The sequence below is a fragment of the Macrobrachium rosenbergii genome, chromosome 40 (assembly GCF_040412425.1).
Source record: "Macrobrachium rosenbergii isolate ZJJX-2024 chromosome 40, ASM4041242v1, whole genome shotgun sequence".
NCBI classification, from domain to species: domain Eukaryota; kingdom Metazoa; phylum Arthropoda; class Malacostraca; order Decapoda; family Palaemonidae; genus Macrobrachium; species Macrobrachium rosenbergii.
The window spans coordinates 23,756,871-23,775,165 of NC_089780.1; the positions used below are offsets into that span (position 1 = coordinate 23,756,871).

At 35.0% G+C, this 18,295-nt stretch overlaps 1 protein-coding gene across 19 annotated transcripts in view; it reads left to right on the forward strand.

Moving 5' to 3' along the window:
- SNF4Agamma (SNF4/AMP-activated protein kinase gamma subunit) overlaps positions 1-18,295 on the forward strand; it is a 394,547-nt gene that overhangs the window by 335,318 nt on the left and 40,934 nt on the right. For all 19 annotated transcript variants that reach the window (XM_067083365.1, XM_067083360.1, XM_067083346.1 and 16 more), the window contains one exon: positions 4,584-4,599. In XM_067083365.1, coding sequence (XP_066939466.1) covers positions 4,584-4,599 — 16 coding nt within the window. The remainder of the gene's footprint in view (positions 1-4,583; positions 4,600-18,295) is intronic.

Sequence of the window (18,295 nt, forward strand, 5' to 3'; positions counted from 1 at the left end):
GAGTGTGTGTGTGTGTGTGTGTGTGTGTGTGAGGCTTAATCCACTTTGGAAAGTAATAAAGGAAGTTTGGAAATACCTTCTGGAAAGGTGAGAAGTTTTAATAAGTGGATTACGTGCATACATACTGTGCATACATATGTAGATATGTATATATGTATAATATATATATATATATATATATATATATATATATATATATATATATATATATATGTAATATTTGTGTATGTATGTATATATATACACATATATATAGTTCTTCTGATGTGACATATATATATATATATATATATATATATATATATATATATATATATATATATATATATATATATATATATATAACGTCCCATCAGAGAACTTGATTAACGTCAGGTCTGGTCAATGCTTGGATAGGTGAGCACAAGGAAACACCACATGCCTTCGACGCATAAACCCCCTCCCCCTTGAACATCCGTGCGTGTAGGTGTAGCTAACTCATCCAAAAAAAAAAAAAAACTACAAGGAAAAAATTTTTTTCTCTGAACTTATAAATCGAGTTTTAAATTACAGATTGGCTTTGCAGATGGGTCTCACCCCTTACCCATTACCCACCCTTCAGCCTCACCCCCTCAACTCTCACATAGACTCATAGGCTCTTAGGTGTTAAGTGTTAATATCTACCTAGAATACTTTACATAAGTAATTTCCGGGCGTCTAAATCCATACTCTTTAATGTTATCCATTCTAATTGTTAAAACAGTTTTTATAATATTCTTATCTGTTTTTATCTCTTGGCGTCGTATGAATCCTTGGTTACTTAGTTATCAGTTACTTCTATAACTTGTAATGTTAATTTTATGGTTAAAATAACAATTAATGTAATTATTTCTCGTTATAGGTCTAGGTTACTCTCTCATTCAGGCTTCACCTGCCTTTTGATTTTATGATACCAGTTTACCTTAAAATTTCTCTCTCTCTCTCTCTCTCTCTCTCTCTCTCTCTCTCTCTCTCTCTTCTCTCTCTCTTTGTAACACATTTACCTGTTAATCCATTTGTCTCCCGCTTCCTTTTTCCGTCTTCTTTTGTCTTATTTCTTTTATGTGTTTATCCCTTCCAGTAATGTGATTTCCTTTCAGAAGGTGAGAGAGAGTGTGTGTGTGTGCGTGCGTGTTTGTGTGTGTGTGTGTGTATGAGACTTAATCAACTTTGAAACATAATAAAGGAAGTTTGGAGATAATTTCTGGAAAGGTGAGAAGTTTTAATAAATGGATTACGTTCATACTTGCATACATAGATATGTATGTATGTATAAATGTATATATATATATATATATATATATATATATTTTTGTATGTATATATTTCTCTGATGTGACGTATATATATATATATATATATATATATATATATATATATATATATATATATATATATATATATATATATATATATATATATATATACACGTCCCATCAGAGAACTTGATTAACGTCAGGTCTGGTCAATGCTTGGATAGGTGAGCACAAGGAAACACCACATGCCTTCGACGCATAACCCCCTTGAACATCCGTGCGTGTAGGTGAAGCTAACTCATCCCCCAAAAAAACTGCAAGGAAAAAGTTTTGTTTTTTTCTGTGAACTTCTAAATCGAGTTTTAAATTACAGATTGGCTTTGCAGATGGGTCTCACCCCTTATCCATTACCCACCCTTCAGCCTCACCCCCTCAACTCTCACATAGCCTCATAGGCTCTTAGGTGTTAAGTGTTAATATCTGCCTAGAATACTTTACATAAGTAATTTCCGGGCGTCTAAATCCATACTCTAAAATATGTTATCCATTCTAATTGTTAAAACAGTTTTTATAATATTCTTATCTGTTTTTATCTCTTGGCGTCGTTACTTAGTTATCAGTTATTTCTATAACTTGTAATGTTAATTTTATGGCTAAAATAACAATTAATGTAATTATGTCTAATTATGTCTCTCTCTCTCTCTCTCTCTCTCTCTCTCTCTCTCTCTCTCTCTCTCTCTCTCTCTCTCTCCAGAATTAATTGAGGAGTCTTGTAGTTTCTCTCACTCTGTCAGTCCTGTTATTTTTCTCATGTTTTTTAGCCAAAATACGTTTTTTTTATTCATTATTATGTATGGCCTATGATGTGTTGTTTTTAATATTAAAAAGATTACCTTCTTGGCCATCGTTAACTTAAATTGACCTTATACAAACTTTCACCAACCCTTGCAATATTTTAATATCATTATTTATCAACTTATAGGACTAATACGTTTCTTACTAACCAGTATATATATATATATATATATATATATATATATATATATATATATATATATATATATATATATATATATATATATATATATATATATAGAATTTTTTGTTTAAAATTGTTCTAAGTTTTTTCATAGACCTATCCTCTATAAAATTTGAAATAATCATTGAATACCTGGTACATAAAAAAAGGGGGGTTAAAAGGTCAGTTTTTTTTAAGAATCCCTAAAACACTTGCTACATACGTCAGATGGTTTAAAAGATCAGTTTCTTTTAACAAAATCCCTAAAATCTTTTTTGCTCTAGACGTCAGCTGGTGACTATGTCATGTAACACTTAAATATCCTAAAACTTGCGTCATAAAGTGTCAGGTTCGACAATTAAATCCGCCCATAAAAAAAGAAATAAGAAGTGGTCTGTTCTTGTGTTTCCTTTAATAGCAGTAGTACTATATCAGCTGTCTTTTAAATTCTCTTGTTTAGCCAGGACTCACTCTAGAACCTAAGCCACTACACCGTAGTTTTCTCACTGTAGCACTTCTGTTGTCACAGAATTCGAGCCTAACTAAAGACATTATAATAATTTCTGTTCCCCTTTGAAAACCACCGTATCTTCTGTCATTTAAAATCTATTTTTGTCAGTCGTTAATCTCTAGAACTTGAGCGATTATACTGTACTTTTCTCACCGTAGCATCTATATTCGTAAAATTCGTACTAAACCAAAGATGTTATAATACTTTCTGTACATCGCCTTTTTCCATGTATTTTAGCAGCTACTCGCCGAGATATAAATTAGTTTAGTTTGTAATGATCAGGGTTGCAAAACGTAGACTCATTAGTCACTATGCACTATACTAAAGTTTTTAGTACTAGCAACCTGTCATCACAAAATTCGAACTGCTCCTTTAAATTCCTACTTGCATTTCAAGAGCTATTTCTAGCTGGGATCTAAAATGGTTTAGTGATTATAGTGTAGCAAAACCAAGGCTATACTCATTATCCTACATTGAACTGTGTTCCCACGCCATTCAGCAACTGTGCTTTTTGCCACTTCGTAGTTGATGCTTCTGAATGTTTGGCGGAATATAATGTTACTTTAGACTCTAAACTTGTATTTCTGCATTTTTTTTTTATAAAAAACTTAATGTTGATCAAACATAAAGCTTCTCATATCTGTGATTCTCAGAAGCCTTTGTAACATTAGGCCAAGTCTCATGTTCACCTTAAAAATAAATGAACATTCTAACATTAGCCCTAGTCCCACGTGTACCTTAAAAACAAATCAACGCCCTAACCTTAGGCATAGTCTTATGTGCACCGTGAAAACAAATCAGCATCCTAACATTAGGCTTAATCTCACGTGCACCTTAAAAAAACAAGTGAACGTTTTAGCATTAGGCCTAGTCTCACGTGCACCTTAAAATAAATGAACATCGTAACGTTAGGCCTAGTCTCCTGTGCACCTTAAAAAACAAATGAGCATCCTAACATTAGGCCTAGTCCCGTGTGCACCTTTAAAACAAAAGAACATCCCAACATTAGGCCTAGTCTCGTGTTCACCTTCAAAACAAATGACCGTCGAATTTCACATCTTATTTGATTTTATTTCGGTTCCTCTTCGTCCTTCCTTCTTCCATTAAAACTTGTGATCGAGCCAGCTGCAACGCCAGGTTACCTCCTAATCAATCAATCAATCTCTCCCAAACCTGCCAAGTGGTACAGGAAATTTTCTCGTTCGTTTCCTGTCTCGAATTGTCTTTCAAGTTTTTCCTCGTGTGTCTTTCTAAAGCATTTTATTATTACTTTTATTATTTTCCTTTTTTTCTTTTTGTGTCATTCTTTCTTTTATTTTTTACGCTGTTTTGTGGTTGCATTGTAACGCCAGAGAATTTGAAATCAATCAGTCATGCTAAGTAAGTAAGTGGTATTTTTGCATTATTACTATTATTATTATTATTATCATTATTTGCTCCCTGTAAATCCTATATTATAATTGGACGTAATAACTGATGGTTTGTTTTAAATTCAACAAAAAATATATCTCATAATGAACCCTCATTTTTCATATCATTATTTTATTCTTATGATGTAGGCTTTTATGCGTGTGCATATATATATATATATATATATATATATATATATATATATATATATATATATATATATATATATATATATTATATACACATATATACACATATATTGTGTATTTGTATGTACGTATATTTAACCATTTTTCCGGGTACATAAAAACTTACAAACTGGTGAACGAAAATCCTGAGACTAATCTTGTTTTATTTTCTTCTTTTGCAGAAACATGGTGATAAAAGTAAGTATTATCCATCAGTAGTTGTTATTTTTGCTATTGTTATAATTGTTGTTCTCGTAAATGTGATTGTAGCTGTAACAATCGTTGTTATTGTTGTGAGATCACTGGGAGATGATGACGTCAGCATAAAAAGGAAAAAAACTGGTTTTGTGCTGTGAACTCCGCGCTCCGGACATCTCAAGGTTAGTCAGTGAAGACAGTTTTTTTTTTTTTTTTTTTTTTTTTTTTGGTATTTTGGACGCACTTCTTGGCCGGGAGAATCTCTCTCTCTCTCTCTCTCTCTCTCTCTCTCTCTCTCTCAAACGTACCACACACTCACACGCACGAAATCATTACTACCGCTACGTATTCTCTCTCTCTACCATACGTGAAATCATTTCTGACGTCTACACATTCTCGCTCTCTCTCTCTAACATTCACGCAAGAAATCATTACCACCATCTACGTACTCTCTCTCTCTCTCTCTCTCTCTCTCTCTCTAACGTACACAAAACCATTACTACCGTCTGCGTATTCTCTCTCTCTCTCTCAAGCTTAACTGTCACTGGCTTCTGTCTCGGGCGTACGAGCAAACGTACTTTGTCCGTTTTTCTATAGTACTAATTAGGACAGGCAAAAACTTCCTAGTGTTTGTTTCTATCTAATAGGTTGACTGCCATGTTTAACATTCCACAGAGAAAGAAACGTCCATTACAATTAAAAGACGAGCAAAAAAAGAAAATAAAAAAGAAAAAACTACTCTCTTTGTCACTCGACTTCAGCGAGCAAGTGGCGTTGTCACACAAATAGCATCTACGAGCAACCTTGCCTCCAAGAAAATTTCAGCAGGTTTTTAACAAGTTTCCGACATTTGAGGTCGGAGATTGGAGGCGTGCATATTCGAACTTGTGCAGTATCGCTTTACTGAACTTGTACGATGTAAATTTGCATGAGTAAGTATGTACATTGGCCCACTAGGCGCAAAATGTGCCTGAATATGTGGCCTAAAACGTGTGATTTTTTTTTTTACGCGGCACCTCCATTGTAAGTCTAAATGTCGAATTCGGCAACTCTCTTCTTACGTAGGAATCTACCGCTCTCGGAATTTCAATAGGACAGCGACCGTACAAGGAAGGATGATGTAGGATGCATATTGCACATCCTACGCTGTAAATAAGCATTTTAGTAAATAAATATATTGCGGAGAAAATCCTTCTTGGACGCCATTTGCTTCAAAAGTTTTAATCTACTCGCCATGCCATGTCGATTTAAATATTCTAATTTTTTTATTAATTTTTTACTCCTCTCCTGCTTTATCTATGACCTCATGTAGCCTACCATCTTTATCAAGTAACGTCACGTTTCGCTCGTCCACAAGAGTGCGAATGCATAAACAACGGTAGTAGTGATAAAAAAAGCATTCGTTATTTTTGTTTGATAAGAATCGCCCGGCCGTAAGAATGCGCCTGCATGACTCGCCCACTTTCTTACAAGCGAAGTGATTGGTCGCGGTTGGCAGCTTCGACCAATCAGCGTCGAGGATACGAGTAGTGTAGTTAGACGTCTCCATTATGAAGCATGACGAGGAAGTCTTTTTGAAAGAGCGCCGGATTTAACCAGAAATTTTGATATGCCTTTAGGTTTTAATGCCTTTATTTGAAGATACAGATTTATTTGTTTAGTTTATAGTACTATAGTTGCTATAGTTATTTCGGGGAGGGAAAATTATATGTTGTATTGGTTTCCGACTGCAAGCATTTGTTACATCTAGTGACCTTTGCTTGGGGAAAATGTCAGTTGTTTGAACTGCATCCATCCCTCCTCCCTTTTGTATTTATACACTCGAATTAGTAGTCTTCTCTCTCTCTCTCTCTCTCTCTCTCTCTCTCTCTCTCTCTCTCTCTCTCTCTCTCTCTCTCTCTCTCTCATATGACGGTAGAGGTACTCAAGGTTGAAGAAATTAGACCAAACGTAACATATGACCTACCCCATCAGTAATTACACGTAGAAATTTCAGATCTCTCTCTCTCTCTCTCTCTCTCTCTCTCTCTCTCTCTCTCTCTCTCTCTCTCAAAATAATGAATGAAAGAAGGATGAGAGAAGAACGTGGAGGAGAACTAGGCCTACAACAAACCGAAGATTTGAATAAGGAAGCTTAAAAAACCGTTATCATTAGTGTTATAGTTGTTGCTTTTCAAATCTGCGCAAACTGTTGGAAAGTGCAAACTGAAATAAACAAACAAATTAATAATTTCTCGACTTAAATAGAAATTTACGAATTTGAACCATAAAAAAAACAACGTAAAAAGGAAATAGATACGACTCCGAAGTGTAAAGTTATTCGAAAAAAAATCCTTAGTACTCTAGTTGCTGTTTGAAACAAACAAACAAACAGTCATTTAAACTATTATATAGTAACTGAGGAAATTGAGCAACCACAGCAAAGAAGGGAAAAGGGAAATAAAAGAAGTTATTTCTTCGTTTCAATGGAGGATGAAGCTGTGGAGAATCGGTTTACGATCCTGTCTGATGTCATTTACAAGGGATTAGATCCTACTGGTTACGTCTCGAGGCCATGAGGGATAGATGTGTGTTCTCTCTCTCTCTCTCTCTCTCTCTCTCTCTCTCTCTCTCTCTCTCTCTCTCTCTCTCTCTCTCTCTCTCATTTTAAATGTTGTAACGGTTCTCTTGTTTTGATCTGTTGAACCCAGGTGGTAGAGTTATGATTATGATTATATATATATATATATATATATATATATATATATATATATATATATATATATATATATATATATATATATATATATATGTATATATATGTATATATATATATATATATATATATATATATATATATATATATATATATTGTATATATATATATATATGTATATGTATATATATATATATATATATATATATATATATATATATATGTATATAATATATATATATATAGAGAGAGAGAGAGAGAGAGAGAGAGAGAAAGAGAGAGAGAAAGGAAGGAAATCATGTTTCCCTGTTAATTAAATCACTTGAGGAAAAGTTATCTGAACGGTATATGGGGTAGAGAGAGAGAGAGAGAGAGACGGGGAATACAATCACGAAATTAAATAAAAGATCAACATGATTATTGTTATTTATAAAAAGTGCGCACGTTTGTAGAGAAAACAAATTCAAAATAACTTTGAGGGACGCCATCTTTTTATGAGCGTGGAATGAAGCCTGAAGGATTCTTCTTCTTCTTCCATTCAACCATGAGCCTGACGGAAAATATATTTGCACATATTATTACGTCAATGGAGATGGGTTCTCGCCTTCCGTGTTTTACCCTGGGTGATTTTGAACGGAAAAACGACCCCTCAGGCCTTTAGAGGTTTTTCCCACTATCCTTCAACCTAATTATGTGAAGTAATATGTAAAGTTTTCCCAATGAAGGATCCGAGACATACTTGTGATCAGCTGCCTTTGGGACAAACTTTAATTTACACATGTACCCCTTTCCTGCTACCAACTAGGTAACCGATAGTTATAGATATTGAAAATGCGTGATTAATTTGTTATATATTATAGACCAACTCACATTATTTTCCTTCATTAGGTATAATATTTTGTCAGAATTCATAGGTTTGTTAATATTTGTCAGAACTTGGGCAACGAACTTAAAAATACGTAATTCTATGACAGGGTGTTGAATGCATTTCTTGTGAAAAGATGACAACCAACAGAGATTCTCTCTCTCTCTCTCTCTCTCTCTCTCTCTCTCTCTCTCTCTCTGCCATTTGGTCCAACACCTTTGGCCTACAATGACTAGCTTATAAATACTCCTTCCTTACCGCCCACTTTCTCTTGAGCATTTATTTAATATCCCTCTCCATTTTTCCATCTTTATCCTGTTCTCTGGAGGTGTTGAGAATGTCTCCATTGTTGTTTTATACTTTGAAGAGAATTCCGTCACGGCTTTAGGCATAATAAATCGTTTAAGTTATTAGGCCTAGCAAACAGGCATTAAATGTACCAAAGCCAGATTTAGTTTACACAGTATAGTACTACGGACTTCGAGTTGACTGAGCGAAAAGTACATACTTTATTTATTTTTATATATATTTATCCTACAATTACAGTATTGCACAAGGAATACTCCAAGTGCCGGTTTTATTTTGTATTTTATTTATTTTATTGGTTACGAATAGCGGTTCTATAAGGTTTATTCCTTAATGTTATTTTATTTTGAGAACGTGGTTATCTTGGAGAGAGAGAGAGAGAGAGAGAGAGAGAGAGAGAGAGAGAGAGAGAGAGAGGCTGTTAGAAATTACAGATAAATTGACTTATAAGAAACATACACACACACATATATATATATTTATATATATATATATATATATATATATATATATATATATATATATATATATATATATATATATTTTATATATTATATAATTTATATTATACATACAATGTGTGTGTTCAGTAATGAAAACGCTATTCAGTAACTCATTGTACAGCCTTTTTCCTTGTCGTTGCTGCAAGAAAAAGAAAAAAACCTTATTCAATTCGAAAGAAAACCTCCTGAAAGGGAACATTATGTTCTATGCATTACAGACAAGAAGAAGACTTCTTCCATTTTTGCACTTCTCTGTAGACTCTTTTCTCTCGGAATGTTTTTTGATGTTTTTGTATAAGATGCACCGTCAAAAGCTGAATAAAGTCTCAGGCTTGTAAAAGAAACCTTTGTTTGTGTATGTGTGTGTTGGTGTGTATGTGCGTGCGCGCGCGCGCTAAATTCTTATTGTATATGGTTAGACCATACATTAGTGCTGTCTGCTGTAGGTTAGCCAAAGTTGGGGAGACTCGAATTTCGTAATCACCTTTATGATTAAATTTTATCGCAGTTGTCGCATGAAGGTCGTCGGTGTTTGTGCTGTGAGTTTGTTTGTTGTTTTTTCTTTAGTTTGTTGCGCATTAACTCAGACTCATGACTGCTTCAGAGAGTTATTTAAACGTCAAGATTTCCATTTGAACTGAACGTGGCAAGTTTCCTGTGGTAATTTTAACTTTAAATTACTTTGCTTTTAGTCAGCTAGAAACATGGCACGATTACATTTTAAAGCTAAACTAGTTACACTCGACTCACTGAAGAGACCTAATATATCTAATTGATAACACGAGATAACACCTGCATGTTATCGTCACATAACGCCCGGTCGGAGTTCGTGTGAAAGTGTGTTTCTTTCGCTTCGCCATGTCTGCCGCCTAAATCTCACGTACCTCGCTTAGTGTCAAATCTGTGTTTGAAGAAGTGAACGTGTACGTGTGAGATTTCCGTGAAATTTTGCTCGAAAATTGCTCTGTTATTTTACTGTTCTCTCTCTGTTACGGCACGGACCTGTGTTGTTCGTTTCCCGTGCCCGAAAAATACGTGCAAACGTCAGAGGTGTCGTGAAAAGAGATAAAGACTAGATTTATGAAGGGAAAGCGCCATAGCAGCCGAGTGGGAAACACCTTCCGTCATGTTCTGAGAGAGAGAGGGAGAGGGAGAGGGTGAGACATGGGTGAAGGGAGTGAGACATTCACTCATGGAGAACGGGTTTGGGATGGGAGAGGGTTTGTAAGGGTGAGGGAGAAGGCATCAGAAGGATCGTCCCAAGACAGAGGAGAAGGCAAATATAACCTCCTTGGGGTACGCCTTGGTTGGGATGGAGGGTAAAAGATTTCTGGGATGGGTGTGAGTATGCTGTAGGACTTTCCTACATGTCGGAGGGGGTGGAGGTTGGGGAGGAGGAGGTCACAGGTTGAGGGAGAAACGGCGCGGAGACTCGGTAGAAACAACATGGACTGGAGAATTGGTCACTGGGTGCGAAATGTTGGTCTACGTGAGGAGATGCCATACCTACGCTCACGTTTTGTTTACCTACACACACGCACACATTATATATATATATATATATATATATATATATATATATATATATATATATATATATATATATATATATATATATATATATAAACTTATCCTTTCTTGAATCTTATTCTTTGACAGCCATTTACAAGGCAAACGGTTGATGAAATGTGTGTCATGTTCCAGGTTGCGTAGTACTTATTACTAAGTCTACAAAAGTCTTGCTGTTAAGCCCAACACTTATTTTTTTATATATATATATATTTGTTTTTTTAGCTGGGACGCTTAATATGTAACGGAAATGACTCTTAAACTTAGATAAAGTTCAACGTTCAATTTATTCAACCTTCGCCGTATGGCGTCTTATGTTGCATACTTGGTTGTGCCTTGTAAACAGGTTTCTTGTTTTGATCGAAATTGTTTTGTAATGCCAAAGGTTTTTAATTTTCATTAATTGTTAAACTTATAGGAATGTCATAAAGTTATAAAGGTCGAATTTCATTCAAATTAAAGTGTATTGGAAAGCGTTTTTGAATAGTTATTGAAAGTTACCCTGCATTTACTGTGTTTTTACGGATATTGTAGAACATTTTGGAATTACTAAACTGGTAGATAACTCCACTTATAATTTACTTACATTTTCATCTATATAATTATTAATTTGTTATTCATTTCTTCTTTTCTAACAACTGATCTCTTCTTTATGTATTTCCTGTTACCTTCTATAACTTCTTTCAAATGAACACCATATTCTTTGCAGGCTTGAATTTCAAGTCGGTGGCCCCTGTGGTGGGCTTGTTCCATATGAATGGGGTTCATCTTCTGAATAATAATAATAATATCATTATTATTATTTTGTTGGGGGCTGTGGAAAATTGCGTGGGAGGGGGGGGCGACGGTGATCCACGTAGATTTGGCAGTATTACATTATTAAACCTAACAACACTTTCTCTTTCACATCTTGGTCTCATTCTGCTTCTGGTTTCAAAGTTATTGTAAAAATTGTTGAGCAAATTAAGACTGTAGGCCTAGTCTAGATAGAGAGTGGTGATGATAGACAACATTTGTAAACAATAAGCTAGAACTAGAACAATAGAAGCATGCACTGCGCCTAGTTATTATGGTAACGATAACGGCACAAAATAATTTTGTTTCATATTTATTTTCATTTACGTACCATACTCGAGATTTAAAATAAAAATGTATACTGACAAAGGAATGCCCTATAGCCTCGTGTTCGTTAGTGGTTAATAGGCCTAGTTACTTTTTCAATAATAATTATGTTGTTTTTGAAATACTTTTATGATATATATATGATACATATCACTAAGTCCACGTCGGAAGGTGAGTGAAAACCTGGACTTTGAACTAGTACTTTCATAGTTTATTCTACATTTTCAAGTTCACACTGAATACAAAAGAAGTTGACAGAGGTTTATATACAAAAATAGAAGGTGGGGCCGGGGTTACAGTTTGTTAATCTGGGCAGCATGTTCTTTAAACAAAAAGACAGGGATATATATATTATATATATATATATATATATATATATATATATATATATATATATATATATATGAACTGTATATACATACATACATATATACATACACATATGTGTGTGTGTTATCTTCACAGCTGCTCTGATGCACCGACCCATTTGTTGAAGCAGGTGTTTCCTACAGTTGGAAATAATTTTTCTGTTGAAGTCTACTGAAAATTGTCTTTATTTATTTATGCATTTATTGTATTAAGGAAGCTCGTTCATCTCCAGAGACCTGGATAAAATGGAAAGACTTCGTTTGTTTGTTTGTTTGAAGTTATATCTAACAAAGATGAATAAACAGTTATTTTTTAAAAGCATAGATTTATATATGTACCTCATAACATAGAGGTTATGTTTTTGTTTTGTATGTTGGTCTGCTCTGTAGCAAGATTACTCAAAAATCCGTATTTATTTGTTCGAGTATTTGACCAAAATTGGGTCCTGTGACTAGGAACAAGAGATTAGATTTATTAGCAGAGATAAAAATGTTAATTTTCGAGTAGACCGATCTTTAGGTAGGGGAAGGTTTCCCGTCGCCGAAGACTAGGCCTAGGCTATATAGCAAGGTGTATCATGATACATGCTTACATGACCTCTCCTTTGATTGTATATGCTTATATAATTAATGTCCTTTTGGTGTTGCTATAGGCCCATTTATTTCTCCTTTTGACTTCTTATACAGGTAATGTCCTACTTTTGGTGTCATAGGTCTATTTACCTCCCCCTCTTGATTTCTTATGCCTATACACTTAATGTCCTTCATTTGCTGGTGTTATAGGCCCGTTTCCTTCATTGATTTCATATGCTTATATAAGGAATACCTTTTTCTGGTTATTACATTCCCACGAAGGTTGCCCACGTTGAGCCTAAATCACATTGCTGAACTGGAAGTTGGGAACAAAAAACTAGATACATCCAGATCTAGAACAGAAAGGTAGTCAGCCAGAGAAGATTCCTTCTCTCCATTGCTTGCTTTGCACGCAGTCGACTGAGATTTAACAACAGGCACTTTTTCAAAGTGCAAACTCGTTTGTCTGAACTTGTTTTCTTTCTAAGAGATGAGCAGGTTACTTTCACGTCTTTTGAGAGTTCAGTTTTTGTGTGAGAGAGAGAGAGAGAGAGAGAGAGAGAGAGAGAGAGAGAGAGAGAGAGAGAGAGAGAGAGAGAGAGAAAACGAAGTTTAATTTCCTTAGTGGGGTTAAGTCTAGTGTTGATATGTATCGCTTGTCAAACCTGTCATGTTAATCTCTCGCATTTTTGCAACTCCGTTTATTAGAGATTATTTTGCTCTTTGCTAAAAAGCAATTTCTAAACTAGATTTAAATCTAGACGGTGAAAAAGTTGAATAATCGCTTGAGAAAGTGTTCCTATTACGATTAATATTGCACATCCAGGAATAACAGAGCCAGAAATCAGTTGCTTTTTAACCCTAACTGGCCTTCAGGGAGTATCAGGGTCTTATGTAAAAGGAAAATACACGAAATACAAATCAGGATTGCAAATAAACAGATGTAAACAGGAAATAGAGAAACAATGAAAGAATTGAGGACATAGACTCACATAACTTAAACTGTCTGACAGTGTTGCCAACGCATCCGTTCAATCAGCCCTCGAGTAACTGTGAACCAGATTCATTTCCAATCACCATATCTCAATTGGCTTATGTTGCAACCTCCAGGTTAATGACCCTGAGTATTCCGTTTTCTTGTGGCCTGGGCTAGATAACCACATCAAATTGCCCTTCCTTCGGTCCCAGTACCGTCTTGAAATGCATGAAGAACTAGGCTAACTAATCCTTCCTCGTACTGGATGTTTCTCAAGGTTGCAGAATTGCCTGATCTTTGTTCGGTTTAATGGTAGGTCATGTTGACCCTTGCCAAGGGCATGTCAGTGACCTATTAATTACCTTATAGTATCTAACAGTACGCTGTAATAAGTGGTTTTACTTGCACACTTAATTCTTTCTTTATGAAATATTTCGTTTCACCTTTGGATATATTATTATTCAGGTGGTTAAATATATTGTATATATTGGCTCTAGATGCTTTCTTTAGTTATAGTTGAAAGGTAGATACTATTTGTTGTTATATTACGAGCAGGCACTCTGAAATGAGTAGTTAATATTTGTGGTAGACCGCATTATTATTATTATTATTATTATTATTATTATTATTATTATTATTATTATTATTATTATTATTAGATAGACACGTGCTTCTGAGTTGGACATACATATTGCAGAACACTTTCACATAGGCCTAGATGGATGATATACCAGCGTTACTTTGCAGATGTTTTTAAAACTGAAATTGATTTTTCTCTCATATTGTATTAATGGCAGCTACAAGAGTTTAGGCCTAGTGATCTCGGTTGTGTAAATTGTGTGTGTGTGTGTGAGATGGAGAGAGAATATGAATAATCTCTTAAGCTTATCTAACATCATAAAATCGAAGGTAGGCGATGCTTGAATTAGAGAGAGAGAGAGAGAGAGAGAGAGAGAGAGAGAGAGAGAGAGAAGAGAGAGAGAGAGAGAGAGAGAGAATTCGAATAATTTCTAAGGTTATGTAGCATCATAAAATAAAAGGTAGGCGATGTTTGAATCAGTCCCTCCCACTCAGCATAGCCACCCACATAAGTAAGCAAAACAAAGTTACCTTGATTGTATTAGACGGTACGTTCTGTCTCGACGACCACTTCTTACAATACTGCGTTTTTCTTTTATTAATAATAAGGAGCCTTCGAAAGTCCCTGACGGAGAGATGAGATCAAATAAAAACTAGTAGTTCCTCCTCATCGGCGTGACCTTTCGTGCTGACGTCATCACGTGGAGCCCCTCCCCCAAAAAAACGGTTTTTGCATCATTATGTAAACAGGTTTTTTTTTCGTCTTCGGGGAGAGGTGTGTGTTCATATAAGGCAAGGACCCATAGGTTAAACGGACTTTACCTTGATGTTAGGGGTTTTACCCAAGTTTTTATTTATTTTTTGAGGGACAAGGAAGGTTCTTGTATGTATATATATATATATATATATATATATATATATATATATATATATATATATATATATATATAGTGTGTGTGTGTGTGATTTATTTATATATAAATTAATTTTTATATGTTTATTATATGTGAGCATATAGGTTTTATTATTCCCTAAATAACATCTTTTTTTTAGTAAGTAAAATAGGTAGATTATTATTAATTATTATTTATTATTATTTAAACTTCTTTAAGCCTGCTTGCGGATATAAATATGGTATAATAATATTAATAATATAAGAATATTATTATTATTATTATTATTATTATTATTGTTGTTGTATAAACACTGACACGAATATTTAAATAACGCCAACCCAACTCAACAAACATCATAAAAACATTCATAAACAGAGAACATAAAACACTGATAAACAAACATTGATAAATAAACATTGATAAATATTTGAGAAATATATCTGGCGAACTGACGGAGGGTCTGGGGAAAGCAATTAAGCTTTCCATAAAAGAAAGCTATTGGAAAGTCGAGTGGCTTCGTGAAGTTCCTTTTTTTTAATTTTGAAGACTGAAATGTTTTCAGATTGACGAGGGTGAAAGGTTAGTAAAGGTCTTTGAAACAGTATATGTATATATATATATATATATATATATATATATATATATATATATATATATATATATATATATATATGTGTGTGTGTGTGTGTGTGTGTGTGTGTGTGTGTGATGTTTGTGAACTGTGTGATGTTTGAACGCAGGAGCACTTGGTCCACTGAAATATAAATTTATGACTCACGTCAGGATCGAACCCCGGTCTCTCAAATGATAGGCCAGCCCAGGGCGCTACCAGTTGACCCACACAGGCCCTGACCTGGCATTTAAGAGACCGGGTATCGATCTCGTGTGAGTCAGAAAATTTATCTATATGTATATAGGGTGTGTGTGTGTGTGTGTGTGTGTATATATATATATATATATATATATATATATATATATATATATATATATATATATATATATATATATATATATATATATATATATATATATATATATATATATATGTGTGTGTGTGTGTGTGTGTGTGTGTGTGTATTATTACACGCCTTTCCGTGTGACGCTTACAATTGTAAGCATCGTTAGAAATTGTCTTGTAATCGGACCCAGGAGACTTCTGCTTCTGAGTCCAATCTCAAACTTAGCCTAACTGACTAGCCAAAAATTCTCTTCTGAATTTAGGTTATACAGAGACTTCCTTCCAAGCGTCACAAACACACACACACTATATATATATATATATATATATATATATATATATATATATATATATATATATATATATATATATATATATATATATATATATATATATATATATATATATTGTACATATATGTATATATATATATACATACACACAGTATAGCCTATATAGTGTAGGCTATGTCTGTCTTACCCCAGAAAATATTAATGAATAATAATAATAATAATAATAATAATAATAATAATTCCCTAAAAACTCATTCTACGTCGTAACACTCACAACCACGCTCAGTAACGCCCAGAATACAATAACCTACAACACATTCACTCACAATCACATATAACAATCATTCACAACCATTTTAGCCTCAGGCCAAACAACAATAAACAAACAATATGTCGACACTGAGTGAGGGCTGTGGTGTGCTGAGTGATTTTGCTAAAATGAAAATTAGGCCGCCGTACACAAGCGTGTCTCAGGTAAGAGAGAGAGAGAGAGGCTGCGTACCAAATGCAGCTGATGATGATAATCCGACCGTTGTTTTGGTGGTGTTGGTTGTTGTTCTTGTTTTGTGCTGTTTAATGTTTCTTGGCGCCTTGGTGCTACTGTTGTTGCACCTCGGTGCTACTGTTGTTGAGCCTCGGTGCTACTGTTGTTGCGCCTCTCTGAAGTTGTTGTTGTTGTTTCATCTCTTTTGTTGTTGCGCTTTTACTGTTATTGTTTGTTGTTGTTGTCTTCTCTGCTGCTGCTGCTCCTGTTGTCTCAATGAAGTTGTTGTTGCCCCTCTGTTCTTGTTGCCTCTCTTCTGTTGCTGCTGTTCTTGTTGCCTCTGCTACCGCTGTTGTTGCGCCTCTGCTGCTGTTGTTGCGCTTCTACTGTTTTTTTTTGCCTCTGCTCTTGTTGTTGTCGTTGTTTCCTCTCTGCTGTTGTCTTCCCATTCATTTTGAGTTGGGAGAGGTCCCGTTTCTTTTGCGCAACTTGAGTTATTCAAAGCGGGGTCAAATTTTTGTGTTGTTGCCTCTGATGTTGTTTTTCCATTCACTTGAGTTTCGAAAGGCCCCTTTTCTTCCGCGTAGTTGTTTGAACGGTTCAGAACGGGTGCAGTTACGTTGTTGCAAGTCACGGAGGCCATAAATTATGCTGTTGCAAGTTTTTAGAGGCCATTGACTTTCATATTTTACGAGTAGAAACACCAAATGCGCAAATATCTAACAACAGTTGTGATTGAAGGTTATAGAGGCGTGCCAGTTTTAAAGGTAAAAAAAAAGACTTAGATTTATAAAGTAAAGATTTTACGATTTAAAATATTTTAAAGAAAATTTGTGTTCGATCGTGATTTCCAATATGTCGTGGAACTGGTGGAAAGGACGTAGAGATGTATGTAAATTGCAGATGTATATAAATTGCTTCTTCCCCGTATGGGGAATATTGCCGTCAGTGAACCTCACGAGGTACACTGTAGGCATTACGTAAGGGTCTTTGCTGCGTCCCTTCGCATCTAGCTGCAACCTCTTTCATTCCTTTTACTGGACCTCCGTTCGTATTCTCTTCCTTCCATCTGACTTTCTTCTACCCTCTCTAGCAATTGTTTCAAAGTGCAACTGCGAGGCTTTCCTCCTATCACATCTTTCAGAACTTCTTTCTGTCAGTTCCCCTTTCAGCGCTGAACGACCCCGTCATAGGTATTGCAAATGAGAGTTCCTCTATTTGCTGCCGCTAACTCTGCCCAAGTCTTTCCCAAAGTTCGGCCGACATGTGAGTGCCATGTGACACTCGGCAGACATCTTTGGCACATGTTTCGCACCTCTTAATCCTTCTTCCTCCTCCTCCCTCCTTCCTCTCTCTCTCTCTCGTCTTCGTCCTCTCTCTCTTCCTTCTTCTGGGGAGAAAAGATTAACACATCTAGGCACTGGCGAAACCAGATATTTCCGACGTCCGTTTCACTCGTAGCAAATTTGTTGCAAAAAAATTGCTGGCTGCTGGTGATTGTGGAACAAA